At 41.9% G+C, this 24,490-nt stretch overlaps 1 protein-coding gene across 3 annotated transcripts in view; it reads right to left on the bottom strand.

Moving 5' to 3' along the window:
* The window catches only part of GRIN2A (glutamate ionotropic receptor NMDA type subunit 2A), a 427,756-nt gene that overhangs the window by 46,781 nt on the left and 356,485 nt on the right, over window positions 1-24,490 (bottom strand). For all 3 annotated transcript variants that reach the window (XM_003808294.5, XM_063597950.1, XM_008960383.4), the window contains exon 9: window positions 21,870-22,030. In XM_003808294.5, coding sequence (XP_003808342.1) covers window positions 21,870-22,030 — 161 coding nt within the window. The remainder of the gene's footprint in view (window positions 1-21,869; window positions 22,031-24,490) is intronic.

Consider the following 24,490-nt stretch of genomic DNA (forward strand, 5'->3'; position numbering starts at 1 on the left):
TTTCCAAATGTTAAAGTTATTTAACGAGGCTGAAATGATCACTGTGGAATGCAGGGATGAATGTCTCAACTCTAAAATGGGTAAGAAAACTAAATCGGAGATGACTCAATTTCATGACACTTTCTCAACTTTATTGCCTTTCTTTAACAAGAAAACATAAAACAGTGAAGCAAAAAAAAAATAAAAATAAAAATGGCAAAGAGAGGATGTGAAACACTGCATCTTTTCAGAGACAGCTGCCGAAGGACTCCCTATGGGAACAAAACTATTTGGCAGGTTTACAGCCGTGTTCTTCATTTTAATTTTTTTTGTTTCTATAATGGTTTGAGGTGGCGCAAAACTGTAGGACTTGTCTCATCCACAGAAACACTCTGAAGCTTTGATCTCAAGGTAGAGGTATCAGATACTTGGTTTTAGGCTCTGAGAGTATTAAAGGGAATCAGATCAAGCAGCAGCAGAAGAGAACTGGGCACTGATTGGCAACAGCTATGGTAACCTAGAGCTGTCATATGTAACCTAGAGCAACCTAGAGCTTGGCATGATGACAGCAAGTCAAGAGGAACAGCCAGCAATAGTGAGACCTGCAGAAATATGGGATGGAGAGTTATACAATGTCAAAAGTAACTTGTGTATAATGGGAGTAGGGTGTGTAACAGGAACACTGGAGTAGTAGGTAAAAGGAACCTGAGTTCTAGTCTAGGCTAGGATGATGGTGCAACCTCAGGAAAGTCACTTTCTCCTTTTGGATTTCTGGTTTCTCCTCTGTGAGAGGTGGTGTTCATTGTGGTCTTGCTGAGACACTTGTTCAGCTGTGGTATTCTAAGATTGTGTGAGCCAACAGTCACATTCTGTGGCTATCCATAGGGAAACCGAAACTCCGGATAACACATGTATCCTAAGGACTTAGGGCCGTGGAAGGTGTTGGTCTCTTGATAAAGCTGAGATACTTGCAACGTCAATACTTCCCGTATCCATGTTGCCATGGAGATATAGAACCTTGGTTTTATTTAGACTTTCTAAGTACCACCCAACTCTCGTCTCTCCATTCCTCAAAAAATAAACATGTACACACACACATGTACACATGGGCACATTCAAACATTAGGGCCCTCTGTTGGAATTCATGGGGTGAAACCTTCTCCCATCCTGCTAAGCCACTGTGCACTGAGGTGCTGCTAGGTTGGAAATCTAAACACGTACCTAGCAACCACATAAGAGTTGTCCAGAAGCAGTTTAAGTTGGTATTTTATGGACAAGCATAGACATCTTCAAATCAGTACCATATTTCATGACAGGCCTTTTTGAGCTAAGCAACAAACAGACATATGAGTACAAGGAATAAAGGAAGTTTTCTTTGGGAACAAAGTTTGTAAAAGCACAATGCTGAAAAGTCAGAGGCAGGACAGCTGCAAAAGATGTGGATGACTCTGACCAAAGCAATTACACATTTGCATGACTGGGGTGGGCTGGTGGTCATGCTGTCAGAGGGGTCTGGCCATGGAGGCACACAATTGGGGCAGCCCTCCATGGCCTGACTGTCATCTTAGGGCCATGTCAGAACTGAAGTGATTACAACACAGAAAGGAAACTGTAGGGCCACATGAACTGGTTTCTAGATTCTAGAGAGCTGGGGCCTACACACAATGGGCTACAGACAACTGCGTGTTTAAAAATATCCTGGGGCATACACAGTCCCCTCCCAGAGAGATGGTCATTGTCTGAGATACCATCTCACACCAGTCAGAAAGGGCTATTATTAAAAAGTCAAAAAATAACAGATGCTGGCAAGGTTGTGAAGAAAAAGAAAAGATTATACACTGTTGGTGGGAGTGTAGATTAGTGCAACCATTGTGGAAAGCAGTGTGGCGATTCCTTAAAGACCTATACTGGGTATACACCCAAAGGAATGTAAATCATTCTATTATAAACACACAGGCACACATATGTTCACTGCAGCACTATTCACAATAGCAAAGACACAGCATCAACCTAAATCAAACCCACCAGTGACAGACTAGATAAAGAAAATGTGGTACATATACACCATGGGATACTATGCAGCCATAACAAAGAACAACATCATGTCCTTTGCAGAGACATGAATGGAGCTGCACACCATTATCCTGAGCAAACTGATGCAGGAACAAACTATGAATTAAAATAATAACAAATGGAATCACTAATAATCACTTTTAAAAAAAGAGATGGCCATTGTCTGCAAGATGTTTTATAAAATAATACTTAGCATTTCACAGACATCATCCCACTGAGGCCTCACAACTGTCCAGTAGCAAGATATTGTTATTATTTTTCTATTCTGCCTATGAGCAGACAAGGTTCAGAAAGCCTAAGGCAGCCTGGGGCTTGTTGGTGATATTTCCAGACTTTATATTATAAAACCCTCTAGGACAACACTGTCCAGTAGAACTTTCTGCAATGCTGGAAATGCTCTGACACCATCTACTGTGGATATTGAGCACTTGAAATATGTTTAGTGCAAATGAGTTGTAAATTTCATTTAATTTCATTAATTTAGATTGTAATGTAGGGGGTCCCACGTGCCTATGGGCTATTGCGGCACAACCCTAGCTGTTCCGTGGCAAGCCAGGGGAAGGCTTAGGGAGCAGGACTCTGGGTCTCCCTTTTTGCTCTGACCCAAAAAGTCTACTTTTGATCTGTTTTCTATTGGAAAAAATAATTGTTCCTGTTGTTAAAAAGAAAAAAAATCCCCTAAATCTCTGAGATTTGTCAACAGGGACTTTGGGCAAAGCAACTGTATTTCTCAGGCTCAGTTTTCCCTATGAAAAATGGAGCCAACTTGCTGGGCACGGTGGCTAGCGCCTAAAGTCCCAGCACTTTGGGAGGCCGAGGTGGGCAGATCACCTGAGGTCGGGAGTTTGAGACCAGCTTGACCAACATGGAGAAACCCCGTCTCTACTAAAATTACAAAAAAAATAGCTGGGCATGGTGGCACGTGACTATAATTCCAGCTACTCGGGAGGCTGAGGCAGGCGAATCTATTGAACCCGGGAGGCAGAAGTTGCAGTGAGCTGAGATTGTACCACTGCACTCCTGCACTCCAGCCTGGGCAACAAGAGCAAAACTCCATCTCAAAAAAAAAAAAAAACAAGAAAGAAAAATGGAGCCAACAATATTTTCCCTTAGAGGGCTGTTGGGAATAAAGTGTTATTATATAAGTAAAGTATGTGTGCAATGCTCAGAACATAACAAATGCTCAAAACACATAAATGCATTCAATCAAATTCAGATTTTATGCCAAAGAGGCTCACCAATTTTATGGATCCTATAGGAGAAATCCAGTTCTGCATACTTTATATGCATTATTATATTTTTTGGTCGTTCTCCTTGTGCAGTGATGGGCATACTACTGCCATCCCCATTGTCAGATGGAGAAACTGAGGCATTGAGCAGTAAAGTGACTCAGCACTACCACCCAGCCCATACGTGTCAAAAGTGGCATTGGAACCTATGCAGTCTGACACCAAAGACCACTGACATAACCACTGTGACCAAGCCATGCTATCCATAAGACTTGTAGGGTAAATGGAGGCAGCTCTATTACTTAGAAAATTCAGATTGGGGGTTTTAGCTATAAATAAGCCAAATGTTTTGACAGAAGAGGCAAGGATGGGGCCAGAGCGGCCGGAGTTTCAATAGTCGTGGTGGGTTGTTCCACTTCATCTATCTCGTTCCCAACAGCCACAGAGTCATCTAAGGGGCTGCAGTTACCTCCATAGAAAACTCTTGCCCCTAACATAGTCTACTCCAGTCCATCGGAAGACATGTAGTTATAGGTGGCCATAGCTTCTTGTTGAAGATGGAGGGTAAGAAAGAGAAAAAAGGCCACCTGAAACGGAAGCCCGCCATATTTCAAGTGCTTAATTTCCATAGTAGACATCGTCAGAGTACTGGTCTGATGTGGACCAATGGCATTTGGAGGGGTTGAGCTGCGACTGCTGGACTCAGAGCGACGTGTTAGGCTGCAGCCTGGTATTGGCAGCACTGGCTTGGAACACCACTGAGGGGCTGGTTCCTTAGAACCAAGAGCATCCAACTGAAAGCCCAGTTAAGAACACACAGCTAAGGGAACCCATTTACTCTTCTCTGCTTGGTGCATGTTCTCTTCCTTTTTTGAAGAGGAAATTGTCTTTGTGCCACATTCTCAGTTCCTACCCAGGTACCAGGGTTGTGTTTCTCCCACTGGGCAGGAGGACGTTCAGAGGTCAGGTCTGAGAACTGTGGGATGTTGTCTGTGATGAGGACAGAGACACCATCTGACACACTGGGGTCCATGCCACCTTTCTGCATCCACTCCCTATAGAAGATGTTGGAGAGGAGCGATCCCTCTTCTCCAATGTCTGTGACAGACCAAAGACACCTTGGCTTCACACCATGAGGGCTGGAGCAGTGCTGGAGCTCAAAAGAATGCCGTGCTATGCTGGCTACATGACAGGCTCACCCCCTGCCAGGCATCTTAGTGGCTGTGCGGGTGCCATTACCTTCTCCATCACCGGCAGTCCTCAAGGAGCACAAATGATTAGAAATGACAGTAATTCAGAACGAGAGGGGGAAATAAGACCTCCTCTCTGTAAATTAGCAAAGAAGCAAGGTAAGGACGGATGTCACATGTGCCCCATGCTACTTTAACCTAGTGGTTTCCTGCCATCCTTATTGACAGCTCTCAAGAGCTGCTACAGCTTTCACAAGTGTGTAGATCTGACCCCATTCCTTTAGTCAGTGGGTCTCTCTTATACCTGCACAATGGCCTTGAAAGTCCAATCCTAGCCCCAAGACTGTTTACTGGCAAATCTAATTGTCCCTACCCTGGGGAGGACTATACCCCACAGTAGAGGCATGGACACATTAGGGATGGGAACTTGTATTATCAAGCGGCTTGACATTTCCTAATCAAAAGTTTCCGGTTTTAGCTCATCATCTTCTTATGCATGTTTGCAGATGCTCTCTGGGGGTCTCAGCACATTTAAAGGCTAATTATATAGTTAAAGTTAATTATTCATTCATTAACATTCAAGAAGCCTTTAACAAGACACTGCTTGTCTTGATGAATTAATGAAACCAGCATGTGCACACGAGTGTGTGTGTGTGTTACTGAAAATTAAAACATCTCTTTGATGATAACTGAATGTATTTTTTTCAGATCAAACCAAACCCTTGCCAGGAAGAGGAACACATTAGCACTTGAGGTCAGTTGGCATGTTTGGGCAACTGTGGAACAGGGAACACAATTCAGATTTATCTTCACCAGCTCCATGAGTGAAGCCCGGTCATGGGACCTCTCTGAGCTTCAGTATTCTGATCTGTAAGATGGGAAATAATATCTTATTACAGGGCTGGCTGTTGGATGGATTAAAATGGAAGTGAAGGTGTTTTGCTTGTAATTGCAGATGCTGGTGGGATTTAGGAGATTATCTGGCAGTGGTGGTATCATTATGCAGAGAAGCAGTGGAGGTGTGGATCACCACCAGGTACCCATCAGGGAAGGGCATTCATGATCCCCAGAAATGGCACCACTGAGGCATGACAAGCTTTGAAATTGTTTACTTGGGCAAGAGATACTCAACCTATACAGGGACTACCTGCCATCAGCACAGAATGGTCTAAAACTGGCTTTGGGAAAATGGCCTAGAATCACATTTTGATTCTGGGTTTGTGAATACAAACTCTAAAGTCAGAGTTATACCAACATTGATGAATTTTCACAAAGGAAGCATTTTTCAAAGCAAACTCCCTTAAGCTAATTTAATTCCTCGATCGATGTCTTGCATAGCATAGTTAAATTGTTTCCAACTTTTTTGGAAACATTTTTACTGGGGTCAATTCTTTTGTGTTTAAATTTTATAAATATTTGCTTCATCGATCAGGATTTGGACCACAACAGATTTTACTAATTTATAACTTCTGCCATTTTGAGTTTTCTTTTGTGGTTATTATTTCCACCAAGTCCATTTCTCCTGGGTCAAAATTGTACAGAGATCCAAAATTAGCTAAGAAGATTTGAGTCATCTATGGATTTTTAGTCAATACCAAATTTCACCCTGTGTGCTTTCAGCTCTTGTCAGTTTATTTTGTGTGGCTTATTTTTTACCAATAATATTCACTGTGAATTGGGCAAAAAAGATGGATGGTTAATATTTATTTTTTTAGCTGATAATAAATGCTGAGTGATTTTGTAAGACAGAGGCAGAGAGAAGCAGAGAAGGGGAGAGGATAGAAGAGAGGAAGAGAACTAGGGAGGAGGAAGAGATCCAGATGGAAGGAGGTACCAAGCAAAACACGAAGACGGAGACAGAAAGAGAGAAAAACGATAAGAAAGAGAAAGTGAGGAAGAGAAACAGAGAAGGAGAAAGAGATGTTAGTAAGGTACAGAGAGGGAGAGAATAAAAAGTGAGATATATTAATTGCAAGAAACTAAGAGAAAAAAGGGGGGAAAGAAAGAGAGAAAAAGAGGATAGAAGAAGGTAACGGGGAAGGAGTGAGGACAGTGATATGGTTTGTCTGTGTGCCCACCCAAATCTCATCTTGAATTGTAGCTCTCATAATTCCCACCTGTTGTGGGAGGGACCCAGTGGGGGATAAATGAATCATGGGGGCAGTTTCCCCCATAAGGTTCTTGTGGTAGTGAATAAGTCTCGTGAGATATGATTGTTTTAGAAGAGTTTTCCCCTTTTACTTGGTTCTCATTCTCTCTTGCCTGCCACCATGTAAGACATGCCTTTCACCTTCCACCATGATTGTGAGGCCTCCCCAGCCACATGGAACTGTGAGTCCATTAAACATCTTTTTCCTTATAAATTATCCAGTCTTGGGTATGTCTTTATCAGCAGTGTGAAAATGGACTAATAGAGAGGGAGAGGGAGAGGGGGAAAAAGTGGGGGGAGAGAGGGAGGGAGGGGGGAGGGGGAGGGAGAGGGGGAAAAAGTGGGGGGAGAGAGGGAGGGAGGGGGAGGGGGAGAGGGAGGGAGAGGGGGAGGGAGAGAGGGAGGGAGGAAGGGAGAGAGAGGAGAGACAGAGAGAAAGAGAGACAGAGACAGAGAGAGAGAGAAAGAGAAAGAATACCCAAGAGATGAATGTACCCACTTTGTCTATTGACTGCTAATTTCAAAGATAGGGAAGGATTGAAATGATTGTCCAAGTCCATCTAGCTGTAAGTACGTTGTTTCTGTTAAATGTAACGTTGGACCCAAACTGACTATACCCAAGGAGTTGAGACAGTATGTAATCCAGTCTCTTCATTTTTCAGATGAGGACACTGAGGCCCAGAGATCTCTGCCCAATTTTTCCAGACCGGTCTGTCACTCACCAAAGCAGTGTGCCTTCAGGACACCATTGCCGAGCTCCCCCAGTGCAAGGCCTCAGCTGGGATGCAGGGTCAGAGAACTGGCTCTGCGTACTTTGTGGAAAGTTGGGAAAGTCTAAATATTTCTCTAAGCCTTGATTTCCCCATCTGACAGGAAGGAAAACATAATCTGTCTCCTATCTTTATGCACTGGTTGAATGAAGTCACAGCCATAAATTTGTTTGGTGAATTGCAAAGCACTATGCAATGCTGTATTTTCTTCACCACAACTCATGCTCTGACATAGGAACAGTATTGGTTCTTTCTGGAATGCTACTCTTTATAGAGCTTCTTAGATTGTACTTTTCAAGGGTTGAGGTCAGACCTAACCATTCTGCTGCAGATTTCATGAAGCATAGCGTTTTTATAATATTAGAAAGATGGCTCAAAAAGGTTTTCTTTGTTCAGACTTTTCTTGAACATTTACTATGTGCTGGACACCGCACTTTTTGCCTGAATATCTCATTTAATCTTTACAGTGCATTTCTAAGTGAAGGCAGCACAATTAGTATAATTTTATAAAAGTGGAAAACTGGAGTCTAAGATGTTAATAACTTGTCCAAGGTCCCAACACTGGATGTCACTGGAGTGGGAATTCGAATCCAGGATGCTTATCCTTTAAGCACCCCATCATACTGTTAGTAGTGACGACATGGCGGAGCTTGTCACACAGGAGGACTGAAAGACAGGGACTCTCAGGGGCCAGAAAACATGAGAGTGAAAGAGAGATTCCGAAAAACATCGAGATTTGCGAAAATGCTATTATGTGTTAGATAGAATGCAGGGTACTTTCCATAAGTCAACTTGGTTATTTCGCAGAGGAATTCCAGGAAATAGGATTTTACACATGTGGGAAACAGGCTGAGAGAGGTTATTTAATTTGCCAAAGGTCACACAGCTGGTATTAGAGACAGAATATTAAAGTAGGCGTTTCTTACCCCAAAATCCACTCTCTGCACCAAGAGGCCACTCAGAAAATATAAAAATAAGCAAATCAAATAAATTGACTACGTAAGTTTGAAGGCTTCAAGAAAATATAAATACTTCCACCCAGAAATTCTATGTCCTGGTTTCATTCCTAGAAAACCACTTGTAGAGGTACACAGAGGACTCCCCAACGATCCTTAACACAGCCATATGACTGATAGCCCTCATCCCACCCCCCCAAAAAAACTCTAGTGAGAAGAAAATGCTTAAAAATACTCTGATGCATGCATATCATAGAATTCTTTCCAGCAGTCAAAGAGAATGAAGGCAAAAAATGGAAAGCTCTCCAAAACATATCGTTCACTGAAAACCAAACTGTGACATACTGCATAGAGTTTGATAGCATTCCACAGAATAAAATTTTATTCTGTGTGGACGTATTAATATATACAAATGCAGACCGGGCACGGTGGCTCACTCCTGTAATCCCAGCACTTTGGGAGGCCGAAGTGGGTGGATTACTGAAGGTTAGGAGTTTGAGATCAGCCTGGGCAACATGGTGAAACCCCATCTCTATTAAAAATACAAAAATCAGCTGGGCCTCATGGCGCACCCCTGTAGTAGCCTGTAAACCCAGCTACTCTGGTGGCTGAGGCAGGAGAATCACTTGAACCTGGGAGGCAGAGGTTGCAGTGAGCCAAGATCGTACCACTGCACTCCAGCCTGGGCAACAGAGCAAGACTCTGTCTCAGAAAAACACATATGCAAATGCATATAATAAAAGTCTTGGAGAAATGGAACGTACATCAAACAGACAACAGATTGGCATTGAGATGCCAAGCCAAAGGAATGCTTCCTTATCTGTATTTTCATTTTTTTTTACAATGAGGATACATTTTTTAATGAGAAGCAATATAGCATAATGGTTAAGGGCATAGCTCCTAGAGCCAGTTGAAATCCCAGCTCTGAAGTTTACCAGCACTGTGCCTGCGTCATGACTTAAGCTGTCTGTATAGTGGAGATGCTGGGCATGCCAACCTCCCAGAGAAGCTGTGAAGATTAAACGAAGAGTTATAGGTAATGCACTCATAAAAGCTGCTGGGGCTGGGTGTGGTGGCTCATGCCAGTAATCCCAACACTTTGGGAGGCTGAGGAGGGTGGATCCCCTGAGGTCGGGAGTTCGAGACCAGTCTGGCCAAGATGGTGAAACCCCATCTCTACTAAAAGTACAAAAATTAGCTGGACATGGTGGCACACACCTGTAATCCCAGCTACTCTGGAGGCTGAGGCAGGAGAATCACTTGATCCTGGGAGGTAGAGATTGCAGTGGGCCGAGATTGCGCCGTTGCACTCCAGCCTGGGTGAATGAACCAGACTCTGTCTCAAAAAGAAAAACTTCCTGGCATGGAGTGAGGGCTACCTAAACAACTGAGACCAGGAGGCAGGGGATAGGGAAGGTATGGGAAATCAGCCAGCACAATTACCACCTGATGGTGGGAGTTCACACGCAAGAATCCACTTTGCATACCTGTGTGCTGTGCATCCCTGTGGAATACACCACCACTCCCCACAGCACACCCAGATAAAGTACTGGGCAGCATGGCCTCTTCCCCTGGTCCCCAAGACATCTGAGGACAGCCTCCACTGGTAGCACTGATGTCGGATACCTATCAGGAGGTGATGTTGGGAAAACCACACTACAGCCTAGGTGAGTATACCTCCAAATTCATGTCCACCTGGGACATCAGAGTATGCCCTTATTTGAAAATCATGTCTTTGCAGATATAATTGTTTAAGGATCTTGAGATAAAGTCATCCTGGATTTAGGGTGGGTCCTAACTCCAACGGCTGGAGTCCTTAGAAGAAAGGAGACATACCAAGGGAAGAAGGTCACCTGGAGATGGAGGCAGAGATTGGAGAGATGCAGCCACAAGCCAAGAAACACCTGGAGGCACCAGAAACTGGAGGAGGCAAAGAATGGCCCTCACTTAGAGCCTTCAGAGGGAGCAAGGCCCTGCTAACACCTTGATTTTGGACTCTGGCCCCCAGAACTGAGAGAATAAAATTCTGTTGTTGCAACCCACCATGCTTGTGGTTATTTGTTATGGCCACTCTAGGAAACTACTTCACTGGGGACACCTGAAGGTGCAGTACCTGAGTTCCTATCACTCCTCCACCTGCATTTCTCTATGGGAGGAAGGAGGTGGGGCTTGCTTTGGGAGAGGCAGCTGTCTGGGGTTGGCCCCGGGCACTTTCCATGGGGTGTAAACAGTGTCTCCTAACCTGTGTTAGAGGCTTTCCATGGTCTGAGTGAGCCCAGTGCCAGGAAAACTCACTTCTCCCTGCAGCAAGAGAACACACAGGGCTGATACATTAACACCATGACCTTTTTAGCACCTGGGTCAGTGGAGATGTGTTTATAATTTTACTGTGGGGAGAAAGGAAGCTGAGCTATTCCAAACCTGTGATCCTTCATCGGTGAGAGCAACTTCGCATCTCCTAACCCCACGACCTTGTAACAGATAGGTACAACCCTTGCCAGAGCTGTTCCCTTCTCAGGACAAGCAGAGGGTTAGCACAACATCATGGGTCAGAAAAGATGTTGGGTCTTCAACTGAATGCTGGCACTGCTACTCACTAGATGTTAACCTTCAGACGAGCTGTGGCTTCTGCCTGAACTTCAGTGTCTTCCTCTATAAAATGGAGAAAATGATTATCTGGCAGAGTTGAATCAGGAGGAAATGAGGTCACATGTTTGAAGTTCCCATGTGAGTTCAGCAAGCAATAACAAGAGGTGGACCAGGTGTGGTGGCTCATGCCTGTAATGCCAACACTTTGGGAGGCCGAGACAGGCGGATCACTTGAGGTCAGGAGTTTGAGACCAGCCTGGTACAACGTGGCAAAACCCTGTCTCTACTAAAAGTGCAAAAATTAGCCAGACATGGTGGTGCACATCTGTGGTCCCAATACTCGGGATGCTGAGGCACGAGAATCACTTGAACCCTGCAGATGGAGGTTGCAGTTAGCCAAGATATCGTGACTGCACTCCAGCCCTGGTGACAGAGTGAGGCTCTGTCTCAAAAAACAAACAAAAACAAACAAGAGGTGATCCCTAAGGATATAGAACCTGCCAGGGAGTTCCTGCTTCTTCACAGTTCTTCCCCAGGAGGAATTTTCTGACCATGTGCTTCCTGTGGCTTGGCTCGAATAGAAGAAATTCATTTCCTCCACCCTCTTGCTCCACGCATTCATTTATTTTCCTCATCTCAATGGAAGAAGAAACATTGCCCCTTTTGAAACAGTAGTAAAGATTTTAAAGAAAAAAAGAGAACTTTTGAAGTAAAAATATGACGAAATTGGTACTAGGTTTTGCATAATGGTGGGCAATTAGAAACGGCCTTAATTGTGGAATATTATGAGAACAGTCATATTTTTTATTTTATTTACACTGTGACTCAAAGCCTGGGCTCTGGTGTAAGATTGATCCCAGACACGCTGCTTAATCTCTCAATGCCTGTTTCCTCAAAGGTGGATGAAAATCCTGATGGTCACCGTCATATAGGTTTGTCATGATGTTTAAATTAGATAATGGAGGCAAAGCATTTAACACAGTACCTGGCACTCAGGTAAGCTCCCAATAAATGGAATCTGTTAGTTAGAAATGCCTCACTTAGGCCGGTCACGGTAACTCACGCCTGTAATCCCAGCACTTTGGGAGGCCGAGGTGGGAGGATCACCTGAGGCCAGGAGTTCAAGACCAGCCTGGCCAACATGGCGAAAGCCCGTCTCTCCTAAAAATACAAAAATTAACCAGGTGTGGTGGTGCACCCCTGTAATCCCACTACTTGGGAGGCTGCAGCATGAGAATCACTTAAACCTCGGAGATGGAGGTTGCACTGAGCTGAGATAATACCACTGCACTCCAGTCTGGGCGACAGAGCGAGACTCTGTCTCAAAACAAAAACAAAAAAGAAAGAAAGAAAAAGGAAATAAACAATAAAATAAATAAAAACAAACAATAAAAAAATTTAAAAAACAAAGAATTGCTTTGTGTCCAAAGCAATTCAGGTAGCTCACACTCACTGTAATAGAATAAGGTTTACACATATGGATAAAGCAATTGGAGTTAAGTGAATTCAGAAGTGGAATAGTAGCTCAGTCTTAGGGAAAGTCAGTAAACAGATTTTCAGGCCAAAGGCTCCACAATTATGAAAGAAGAATCATGCATTAAGCTCTGAATTGTGCGGTAATCCAAGCAAAAAGAAAACCATAAGTTGTTATAAGAATTGTGTTGTCAACAAGATCAAAGCGTGCCTCAAACAGAACAAAGCAATGCTCTTCATCGTACAGAAGTGTGAGTGATGCTACAGGACGACATTCTCCACAAGCTGTCCTGTAACAACCGTATCAGCAACCTTTTCAAAAATAACTATTTCTTGTGGTACCCTTCAGTGCTAGTTAAGGCATGATGAAAACACAAAGCAGTAAAAACTAAATTAATTAATATTCCTCTAGCTCAATGAAATTATCACCTGATCCTTAAATGTGGAAACTAAACAACAGAACTGTCTACTTTGAGAAAAGCAAAACAAATTTGCATATGCACCGACTCAACGTGTATGAATTGTATATATGCGTTGACAGTACAAGAATGAAATGCAGGAAAAAATAGAGAATTATAGTCAGAAGAAACTTTTTTCTAGCTATTGCAAGTAATACTGTGTTGCTGAAAATTTGTTAAATGTAAAAGGATGTAAAGTCCATCATCCCAATCACCTAGCAGCATCTCTGATAACATTTTGATATATTTCTTTTTAGTCTGTTTTTTTAACCTTTTTTTTCCATCTCTGAGTTTAAAGAATTATGATCTCACTTTATTTAACTCCTGCCCCCCACAGACATTTTTTTCTACTTTAAAAAAAGTTTTTATAGGTGGCCTTGAAAATCCTTTAACGTTGTTTTAATAGAGCTTACCAGGAAATAATTCCAAGAACTCCACCCCCCCACACACAAAAAAAGATGTCTGTGTTTACTTGAGTTTTTATTAAGGAAAAAACTTTCTAACTCTATGATGTGGAAGCAATTATTTTTGAGCTTTGTTTGCAGTGTGGGGGTGGATCTCAGAAACCAGGTCATTGTTGATCTGATTTTCTCTGGAGATGACGCTACCCCATTTAGAACAGCTCACTGAACCCTGATGTCTATGCCCGCTTTCGAATTCAGCAGCTGGAAATGAACCATTTGTGTTTGATTCTGTTTGACTGATAAAATACAGCAAATAAAACCTGCTCAAATGGCATCTTTGAAAAAATTTGCTCTGCAGAGCAACTGAACCTCAGTGACAACCCTTATACTCTCCTGGTTTACCTTTGCCTTGGGAATGCCAATATCCCTGAACCAGTTTCTTTTGAGCATAGAAATGATAATGCTGTGATTTTATCAGTTCTCAGATCATCAATTAATATGATATGTACTCTATCATATATGCACATATGTAATATCTAACTTCAGTTTTCAATTCTCCCCTGAACCATAACCCCATATTTCCAACTGCCTAGGTGGCATTTCCAAGTGGGGAAGTAAGCCTAACTTCTATACTTACTAATTCTGCAATGTAGTTACTTAGCTGAATAGCCTATTGGGTAATTAGGTTAACATTGTTGAGCTTCACATGCTTCATCTCTTAAAAGGGATATTAATGGTACCCAGATCGTAGGGGTGTTGTGAGGACTAATTGAGATTAGGCATATGAAGTGCTCAGGGCTGTAGCTCACTAATTGTCAGGTCACATTAAGTGCAAAGATGCCTGGACATATGATGATGGTGTTCCAAAGGCACTTCCAACTTAATATGCCTAAATCTAAACTCACATTTTGCCACATCTCCACCCATCCTGCACCCTCCTTCTGAAATAGCCTCCCTCTTCCTTGTCCTATTTAGTCACTACAGAACTCCATTTCTCAATAGTCAACTAACTAACCTCTCAAAGACATGGACTACCTACATCTGAATCACTAGAAGCACTAATAAAAATGTACCTTCTTGGCCGGGTGCGGTGGCTCAGGCCTGTAGTCCCAGCAATTTGGGAGGCCAAGGCAGGTGGATCACCTGATGTTGGGAATTTGAGTCCAGCCTGACCAACATGGAGAAACCCCGTCTCTACTAAAAAATACAAAATTGACAGGGCATGGTGGTGCATACCTGTAATCCCAGCTACTCGGGAAGGCTGAGGCAGGAGAATCGCTTGAACCCGGAAGGCAGAGGTTGTGGTGAGCCGAGATTGTGCCATTGCACTCCAGCCCAGGCGACAAGAGCGAAACTCCGTTTCAAAAAAAAAAAAGGTACATTCCTAAATCCCACAGGCTTTGCAAACCTGTGCTCTAGGATAGGAATTCAGTGCTCATTTGTTTTTCAATGCAAAACTTTCTATGAAGACATTTCAAACACATACACGGAGATGGGACTACACTGTTCTTTTGTTTTTACAGACATGTCACTGAGGACAACTCAAGCCTTTTAGAAAAATATTTATTGGTAAAAAGACAATACTCCCTAAATTTTTTTTTAAATGTGCATCAAAAGACACTATCAATATAATAGCTAGAATATAAAAAGGTAACCCATGGAATAGGAAAAAATATTTGCAAATTGTATATCTGATAAGGGATTGATATCCAGAATATACAGAGAACTCTTAAAACCTAACAACAACCAAAAAAAAAAAAAAAAAAAAAGAAAACCCAAACAACCCAAATGTAAAATGGCCAAAAGACTTGCATATCCACCTCTCAAAACAATAAATACAATTGCCCAATAAGCAGGTAAAAAGCGCTCAATAGCACTAATCATTAGGGAAATGCAAATCAAAACTGCAATGAGATACCACCTCATACCCAGTGGGATGGCTACTATTAGAAAAACAGAAAACAACAAGTATTGGCAAGGATGTGGAGAAATTGGAACCCTTGTGCACTGTTGGTGGGAATGCAAATGGGACTGTGGAAAACAGTATGGTTGTTTCTCAATAATTAAAAATGGAATTGACATATGATCCAATTATTTCACTTCTGCATATATACCAACAAAAAAAACCAAAGTCTCAAAAATATATTCACACATCTACGTTCACAGAAGCATGATTCAAAATAGTTAAAATGCTGAGACAACTCAAGTGTCCATTGAAAGATGAATGGATGAGCAAAATGTGGTACCTGAATACGATGAAATACTGTTTAGCCTTAAAAAGGAATAAAATTTTGGCACATGCCAAAACATGGATGAACATTACGGTAAGTGAAATAAGCTAGTCACAAAAAGACAAATACCATATGATTCCACTTAGATGAGGTACTTAGAGCAGTCAAAATCATAAAGACAAAACGTAGAATGGTGGTTGCCAGGGGCTAGGGAAAAGGGGGTTGAGGAGTTTTTGTTTAGTGGATAGAGAGTTGCAGTTTTACAAGATAAAGAGCTTTGGAGACAGATGGTGGTAATGGTTGTACCACACGATGAATGCATTTAATACCACTGAACTATACACTTAAAAATGTGAAGATGGCAAATTTTACTCTATGCATATTTTATCACAATAAAAAATACTGGGAAAAAAGACAATCCTCTCTTCCAATTCTTCTAACTACTGCATGTAAAGGAAACCAACAAAGACCTGTTTTTTAACATTGTGCTGAGAATGAAATCGCACAGGGGACTGGGGATCCTGAGAGCTGAAAACTGAGGCTTCTAAGGAAATTGGGACTTTTCCATAAATGTATACACCCAGACTTGTACATGAAAATCAATTAAAAGAAAAACACAAACTATCCCACTGTGTCTTGAAATATTAGGCTCTTCGGAGTTCTAGGGACGTTGTTTAATTTAAATCTGGCATATGTGCGATGCTTGCAGTTTTGCCCCCATGCCAAAATGGCTTGGAGGACATCAGCTTCTGATGACTGAGCATTTGTAAATCTAAATCTGTCTCCACTCGCTTCAGCTTCAGCTCCCTCTTCTAGAGTGGATGTTCTTAAAATTTGATTAGGGCATATCGGAGTCACCTGAAGAGCTTGTTAAACCATGCAGATCTTCAGACCCCTCCTTACAGAGATTCTCATTCAACTGGCTCAGTGGGGCTCAGCAATCTACATTTTTATTAGCACCTATTCTGATTCAGACTCAGGCTATGCTTGAGAAGCATTAGCCTAGAAACCTGGGGTCACTGACGCTCATCCACCTTTGGTTCACAGGAGTCCCACAAGGCACAACAGATCTGTGCCTGAAAAATCCCGTCTCTGTTGATGTTTACACATCAAACCCTTTTTTCTCACTGATTTGTCTGATAATTTCTTTATCTCCATTTATTATGAATTTCAATAAACAGTAAAACTTAGCTTTCAAGTTTTTCTCTGCCTATGCCTTTCTTCAAAAAATTAGGGATTCCAAAGACAAGCATTTGGCTTGTCTACTCTGTATATGCCTATCCCAATAAAATGTGTTTCTTCAACTCCTTTAAAATAGTAGTTCTCAGCTCTGTTGCACAGTGAATAGTGTGTTGGACTTCTAAAACGGTAGTTCTCAAATATTCGTGTGTCTCAAAATCACGTGGTGTGGCGTGCTGCGGGGAATGATGCTTATTATAATAAAGATTCACAGGCTTCATAGCTAGAGAGAAAGCCTTGTCCTGGGCCCAGGAATCTGCATTTTGAAAGGTAATCATGTGATTCAGGTACAGTTGGTCCATTGGCCAGGCTTGGAGGCACCCAGTTTTGGGGCATGATTCTAAATCCTTTCTGCAAAACTGACAGTTATTTGTATATGTGGTTTGTCTGAGTCTTCATAAGTGTTTGACACAGATAATAGAATCTCATGAACTAGTTTAGAGATCAAAGAATTCAACCATTTCACTTCTTAGATGTGGAAACTAGAAAGTGACTTGGAGAGGTGACGTGACTCGTCCCAGGACACAGCTAGCTAATGCTCGAGTCCAGACTCAAACCCAGCTGGGACTGTCACTTGACAGTAATCCAAAGCCCGTCTGGTGTTCAAGACTCTCCCAGAAAATTACAACCCACAATTTCACTGACCCTGGTGTGCATGCACGTGGCTTTGCTAGGCAGCAGATGTTACTGAAACGTGTGGGTGGAGCAGTGAGACCCAGCAGCTGAGCCACATGCTCTGGATGTTCTAAGTCAAGGCTTGCTGGATTCTAGGGTGTTGGGGGAATGTTCAAAAGCTGAGCAATTCGGGAGCAGATGAGGTTACCTTCTTCAACCTTCCAGAGGGATGGAACCTTCTACAGATGCTGGTCGTGGTAAAGGAGGAGAATGACTTTTTTTTTTTTTAAGGCTCGGTGGTAGGTACAAGAAGATTTCATTGTATTATTATTATTCCTTAAACAGCAATATATTTCATAATGAAAATTTTAAAAAGGAAACAGGAGATGTGAAAAGGAAGGAAAAGGCCTGTGAGTGTGGTAACGTGGACACCTGAAAGACCGCAGTCTCGTGGTGGGATGTTGAGAAGACACAATCAACACAAAGTTGATCGGATCTTGGTGTAGCTCTGTGGTGGTAATTCTCATATTCTGGTTTTCATAATCATCTGAGGAGTTGAAGTCATGTCTCGTACCACCCACCAAGAAAAATTCCAAATATTAAAAAATGCAACCAAAAAAGAAGAAAACGCGAGGTAATTATCTTGTAATAAAGAATGATGAAAGACTTTTGAATTACGTCTCAAAATTCAACAGCCATAAGCAAATGGTTGATATATTTCACTACAAAAAAGATAAAATCTGCATGGAAAAAAAAAAGCAAGCTCAAAAGACTAAAAAAGAAATAGGGAAAATATTTGTAATCACATCAGAAAAGGCTCATCTGTCCAATATAAAAATTAATAAGAAAAAGACCAACAAACCAATAGAAATACTAATAAAAGTAAAAAAGGAATTGCCGATGGCTCTTAAGTATATAAATATGGCCAAAATTTACTGAAAAAAGTGCAAATTTATATCTCAGCATACTTTTTACCTATTAGCAAAATTTTGAAAGATTAATTACACATTGTATTGGCAAAACTTTGGAGAAATAAGCTCTCTCATGCACTGATGGGGTAAGTATGAATTTCCTTTGGAGGGAGATTTGGCAATATCTGTTAAAATTGCAACTGTGACCCACTCTTTCAAGAAATTTATTCTACACTGAATGTGACGCAATACGAAGATATTCACTACAGCTTTGTTTGCAATAGCAAAAGATTGGAAACAACCTAAATGTCCAACAATAGAGGCCTGACCAAATAAAATATGGTATATTTGCATAATGAAAGATTATGACTCTATAAAAAATAACTTTATGGCTTTTTATGCATTAATATAGAAAGATTCAGAAGAACATATTGGAAGGATACACAGAGTAAATGTGGTTACCATGGAGGGGTACTAGATGAGGAATAGTGTGCAGGGAAAACTTTTCACTGTTTTTTTCTTTTTATGTACTTTTTTATTTTTGACGTATATAAATATCTTATCTATTCAAAATTTAATTTAGGCTGGGCATAGTGACTCACTCCTGTAATCCCAGCACTTTGAGAGGCTGAGGCAGGAGAATGGCTTGAGCCTTCTGAATTTGAAAGCAGCCTGGGTAACACGGCAAAACCTCATCTCCACACGAAACACAAACATTAGCCAGGTGTGGTGGTGCTTGCCTGTAATCCCAGCTACTCAGGAGGCTGAGATGGGATGATTACCTGAGCCCAGGGAAGTCCAGGCTGCAATAAGCTATGATTACACTACTGTACTCCAACCTGGGTGACAGAGTGAGACCCTGTCTGAAAAAAAAAAAAAAAAAAATTTAAATAATTAATCAATGAGCCTATTAAACATGTATGTGGTTTCCCCAAATATTAACTCCAATGAAATTAAATCTCCAGTAATGATAACTGCTGTGCTTTCATCCCTAAGAGTATATTGAATTATTTTTTAAAAAATGACTTGTGGCTGGGTGCAGTGGCTCATGACTGTAATCCCAGCACTTTGGAAGGCCAAGGCAGGAGGATCACCTGAGCTCAGAAGTTCAAGATGTGCGTAGTCAACATGGTGAAACCCTGTCTCTACAAAAACACAAAAATTAGCTGAGTGTGTTGAGAATCGTTTGAACCTGGGAGGTGGAGGTTGCAGCGGGGAGAGACTGCACCATTGCACTCCAGCATGAGCAACAAGAGCGAAACTCCGTCTCAAAAAAAAAAAAAAAAAAAAAAAAAAAGACTTGTACTCCTTCAGCTCTAGTTTCTGAGTTTAAAGTAACAATGCAAAGCATCCCCCACATGGGAGATTGAGTATAGAATGAATCTGCCATCTGCCCAAGTTTTCTAAGATGGATGTTATAATTATTATATGGCTTCCAGAAACCAATTTGTACAATTTATGGCCACGAATGGTTTCCATTTCTCTCCTTTTTGCTATTATATTAAAAAAAAGATTGAAAAAGAAAGAAAACAACCCATTTTGTGCTCTGGTTAATAAATGGAGGGAGAGAAAGCCAGCTAGGCATCAACCACTGTCTCCAACCATTATCATCTGCATTTGTGCTCATGGTCTGTCCAAAACAACAGTATATGTTGATTAAAAGACCACAATGGAAACAAACAAAAATCCCAAACCCATGGCTAAACTGTAAAGTCATCAACAATTGGTCTTTTCAGGTATCTGTGAAAGTGGAAGACACAAATATTCTATGGCTCAGCAGTTGCAGTCTTCGGTGTATACCAACAGAAATGCATTAGCAAAAGAAGCATTATTCATAATAGCCCCAAAATAGGACATTACCCAAATGTCCATCAAGATTAGGAGAGAGACATCCATGTGTGGTGCATTCCAGCAATGAGAATGAAAGCACTGAAATTACATGCAACAATCTCGCAAACACAATGTTGAGCCAAAGACGACAAAAAAGAAAAGAGTGTGGCTTTATTTCTATGTTAAAACAGCAGGCACCAAGAATCTACGGCTTTAGAAGTGCAGGTGGCGGGTGGAAGATATTGACTGGAAGAGGGTGCGGGGCGGGGTTCCAGGGAGTGATGACCTGGATGATCAGTTTGTACGAAGCCATAAAGCAGCATATTTAATATTTGTGAATTTTCTGCATTTTTGTTATACTTCAAAAGTTTAAAGAAATCATTCCAAACCAGAATGAGCACTGTGGGAATGAGTTTTTCAGAAATCATAGACTTAACTTCTGAATAAATGCTCTCCCAGCCCCTGCTGAGATACCAAAGACATTCCAAAGGCACAGACTGAAAGGACAGAATGCTCACAGCCAAAACTACCGGGATTTCTATGCAGAAATCCGGGCTTTGATGCTTTAGAGGGGCCTCTGTCTCCCCCTACCAGACACAAAGCCAGCAGCAAGGCCTTCACAATGGGCTTGCAGAACAGCCGAAAAGGAGGTTATTTATTAAGCCGCAAGGAGAATGCACCTACAGTCATGTTTCTATGCAGGAATCTGTGACAACTGAAATGCCCCATATGAGCTAATTTTCTGGATAATCAAAATCCCCTCATTAAACAACTCTGTCATTTAAAATAAAATCATTTTTATTGGATTTAATCGTTTCTAAAATGGATTTCATGCATTCCTGGGTCTACATCCAGGACACACTCCGTGCTTCCTACGAGAATGATTCCTAGCAAGACTTTCTCCCAGAGAGTTCCACATGCAAGCAGAAAGAAACCAATGTGGGCTTTAGCAAAGGAAGGGGTAGGACAGACGTCTCCATTGTCAGCAAGACCACAGAACAATGGACTTTTCAGAAGAGTCCATGGAATAGAATGTAACCTTTACAATAAATAACAACACTCACATTTAGGTACTGTCTATTTCCCATCCAAAAGGCTTTCCATCAAATTTTATGTCTTAGGTCCTATTATTATTCCCATGTTAGGTATGAGGCTATGAGGTATGAGAAACTCTCTCTCCAAAGCCTAAACTCCTAACCCCTGTGCTATCTTTTCTTTACAGCTTCAGCTATGGAGTCTGTGTTACACTCCACAATGCCAACAGACAGAGAGGAATGCTAACTGTAACTTGAATGATTTGAGTTCTCATTGCTTTTCTCCCATCTTTTCTTTCTCTTTCATCAATGTTATACAATTAGTTTTTTCATAAAGCTCCTACTAGCAAGCTACTCCTCCCCACACTCAGAAAACCTCCTACCTAAAATCTGATAAAAATCTTTGTTTTCACTACTTTAAACTCTTGGCCTTCTTGGATCTTTCTATTTGTTAAAATATCCTATGGAGTTGGACAAACTTCTTTATCAGTTTAAGAAACTCCTCTGTTTCTGTGCATTTCAAAGCATCCTGGATTTGCTTTTTCTTCACCCAACTCAGAAGGAAACCTGGGATGCTCATTAGATTAACAAAAACTGCCCTCAACTGGGGCCCATCTGGACCACAGTCACTCTCCAGAAATACAATGGGAGCAGATAGGAACTGAGGCATGCAGAGAGTCAATTTCTGTAAGGTTTATCGCTCGCAGACCTGTGGTGAAAAGGAAACTGCCATCCTTACCCCGTTTTCAGGCTGACCAAGGCGTCCTCTACTCCTTTCTGATTAAATTTGGTCATGTACTGATGCATGTAGGGATAGTTATTCCGAATGTTTCTCTCCGTGCTTCCATTAGGCACTGTCCCAAATCGAAAAGGTGGGGAATAGTCATGAGGTCTCTGAAACTGGAGAGAGAACGAGAAAGGAAGAGAGAGAGTAGGAAAAGAAAGAGAAGGGAGGAGGGGGAGGAGAGAACAAATAATAAATTAGTGATCATTTTGTCTGGTGTTAGGAGGTAAATGCATGCATTAGGGCAGGATGACAATAAAATGTTGCTTTTTGGTCTTTCTTTCTACTTAGTCACATCTTCAGCCAGTCTGTGAGCTCCAGGAGGGTGGACACAGCATCTGTTTTCTTCTGTACTATTGCTCAGATCCTAGCACAGAGCCTGGCTGGGTGCTCCATAGGTATTTGTTGAGTTGAACTTTTCAGTGCCATTACGGAGACTAGCACAGTGTTAGGCACACAGTCAGTACTTAGAAATGCTGAATGAGCTGAACTTAAGGTACTACCTTAGTCCAGTCCACTTTATGATGAAATTTTCTGTGATCTCCACCAATCACTCCCTTCTCTAAACTCCATTTATAATTACCTTCACCTCACCCAGAAAATGACTATATATTACCACTCATTCATTCTCCACTCACTCAGTCATTCATTCACTCCTGCAGGCACTATTTATCTAGTGCCTAACATTCCCCAGGCATAATTGCCAGTGCATGGCAGGCTCCATGAATACTTGTTGAGCCAGAGTCCCTGTTGATCTTTAGCTATCAGGGATACCCAGCACTCGGCACTCAAACCCCCCATAAAGGCCTGTAGTCCATGCATCACCAGTCTTCTCTGATGGATTGGATGATTCTGTCTGTCCACAGCTTCGATGTTTCAGGTGACTCAATGAGAGTCGAAGTCAGTAGAACTGGATCTGAGTTCCAGAAATACAGCTAAACACTAGAGATGGTGCCGGGCTGTGGTTATAAGCGGGAGCTCAAAATGGCTGGTTGGAAAATCGGGTTCTATCACATACAAGCTATGGAAGCCTAGATAACACATTCACTTCATGCTGCCTCCATTTATTTTCCATCTGTAGAGTGGGGGGCCACCATGAAGATCTCAACATACATTTGTCAAGTAACTGGAATAGTGCCTGGACCAGAGAAAGCATTCAAAAATAAAGCTATGATTACCTTCTGTTATTATCATTATGAGTGAACAAGAAAACTGAACCTCATTTTTCTATGAAATATTGAATTCTGGAACTAGAAAGTAATAACAACAATGACTAACACTTTTTGGGAACCTAGTCGGGTCCAGCACTATGCCAAGAACTTTACAAACGTCAGGTCATTTAATCCTTACAAACCTATGCCAGGTAGTTAATCTTAGAGGCTCCTTCTTGCAGATAAGAAAACTGAGGCTCAGAGAGGTTATGTGATCTATTTAAGATTATGCAACTACCAAGCAGTGGCCCAGAATTCAAACCTGGATGCGTCTGACCACAGGCTGAGGTCTTAACTCTATCATTCCTCAGAGACCATTGCTAGTGACTCTCTCCTCATCTAGACATAAAGATTTAAAGACCCCAGGAGGGGAAGAGCACCCAGAAAATCAGTGTCAGAACCAGGACCACAATGCAGCAGTCTCTCCAACTTCCAGACCAGTGTGTCTTCCACAGAACTAAGAACCGCCAGGGTAAGTGTTCAAATTTACCCAAGAGTCAGACCAGCTAGAAACATTATTCTTTTTTCCAGACTCACACTTCATTTCACTGTTAATTAAAATTTCCAGTTGAAAATCGTTTTCCCTAAATTAGGCATGCTGCTGCCTAATACGCAGTCATAACTGGATTTGGGAGAAGTGGCCATCCATTTTCCAAATGAGATCCTCCTGCCAGGGTGTGCCTTGCCCTGGGAGTATGTGCATCCCCGTGTGCATGTGTGTGTATGTGAACAGCAAAATGCTTTTTGCAGTCACTCCACCAAGCAGTGCCTTAACTAATCACCAAAAGCTCAAAAGGCCAAGCCCAGGCTCATCCTCATGGCAGCCGCCTGCTCAGGAGGAGAGAGGTAATAGTGCTGTTCATAAATCTCCTTGTAGCAGCCATTCCCAATCTCCAGAGATATCCGGAGATGGCCTATTTGACTAAATGCCTTCCACTTCACTCCCCGTCTGTTGCAGAGGAGCTGCATAGGTCTTTAAAAATTCACTTTCTTCCCTGTGTCTGGGTTGCGCAGTAACAGAGATAGATATTCAGTCTCTGTGATGGTTTCCGCGCTTCTCTGGCCTGGATAGTACCATCACCCACACAAAATTCAGCCTGACACCAAGCTCCAGGAACCTTTTCCACTAGACTGAAGACTGTCAAACTTTTTAAAGCATGACTCACAATACGTTTCCCATCACCACTCCATGCACATGTGTGAAATTTCACAGCACTCATTCTTTCTATCTGTGATATACTCTGAGGTTATCCATTACGTTCTATTTTTTTAAAAAAATGTCTGCAATCCTTAGATTAATTTCATGGCTCACTAAAGAGTCATGACCTACAGCGTGAAAAACAGTGAGGGGGCAAGGATGGCTCA

This window comes from Pan paniscus, chromosome 18 (genome assembly GCF_029289425.2).
Source record: "Pan paniscus chromosome 18, NHGRI_mPanPan1-v2.0_pri, whole genome shotgun sequence".
Taxonomy (NCBI): Eukaryota; Metazoa; Chordata; class Mammalia; order Primates; family Hominidae; genus Pan; species Pan paniscus.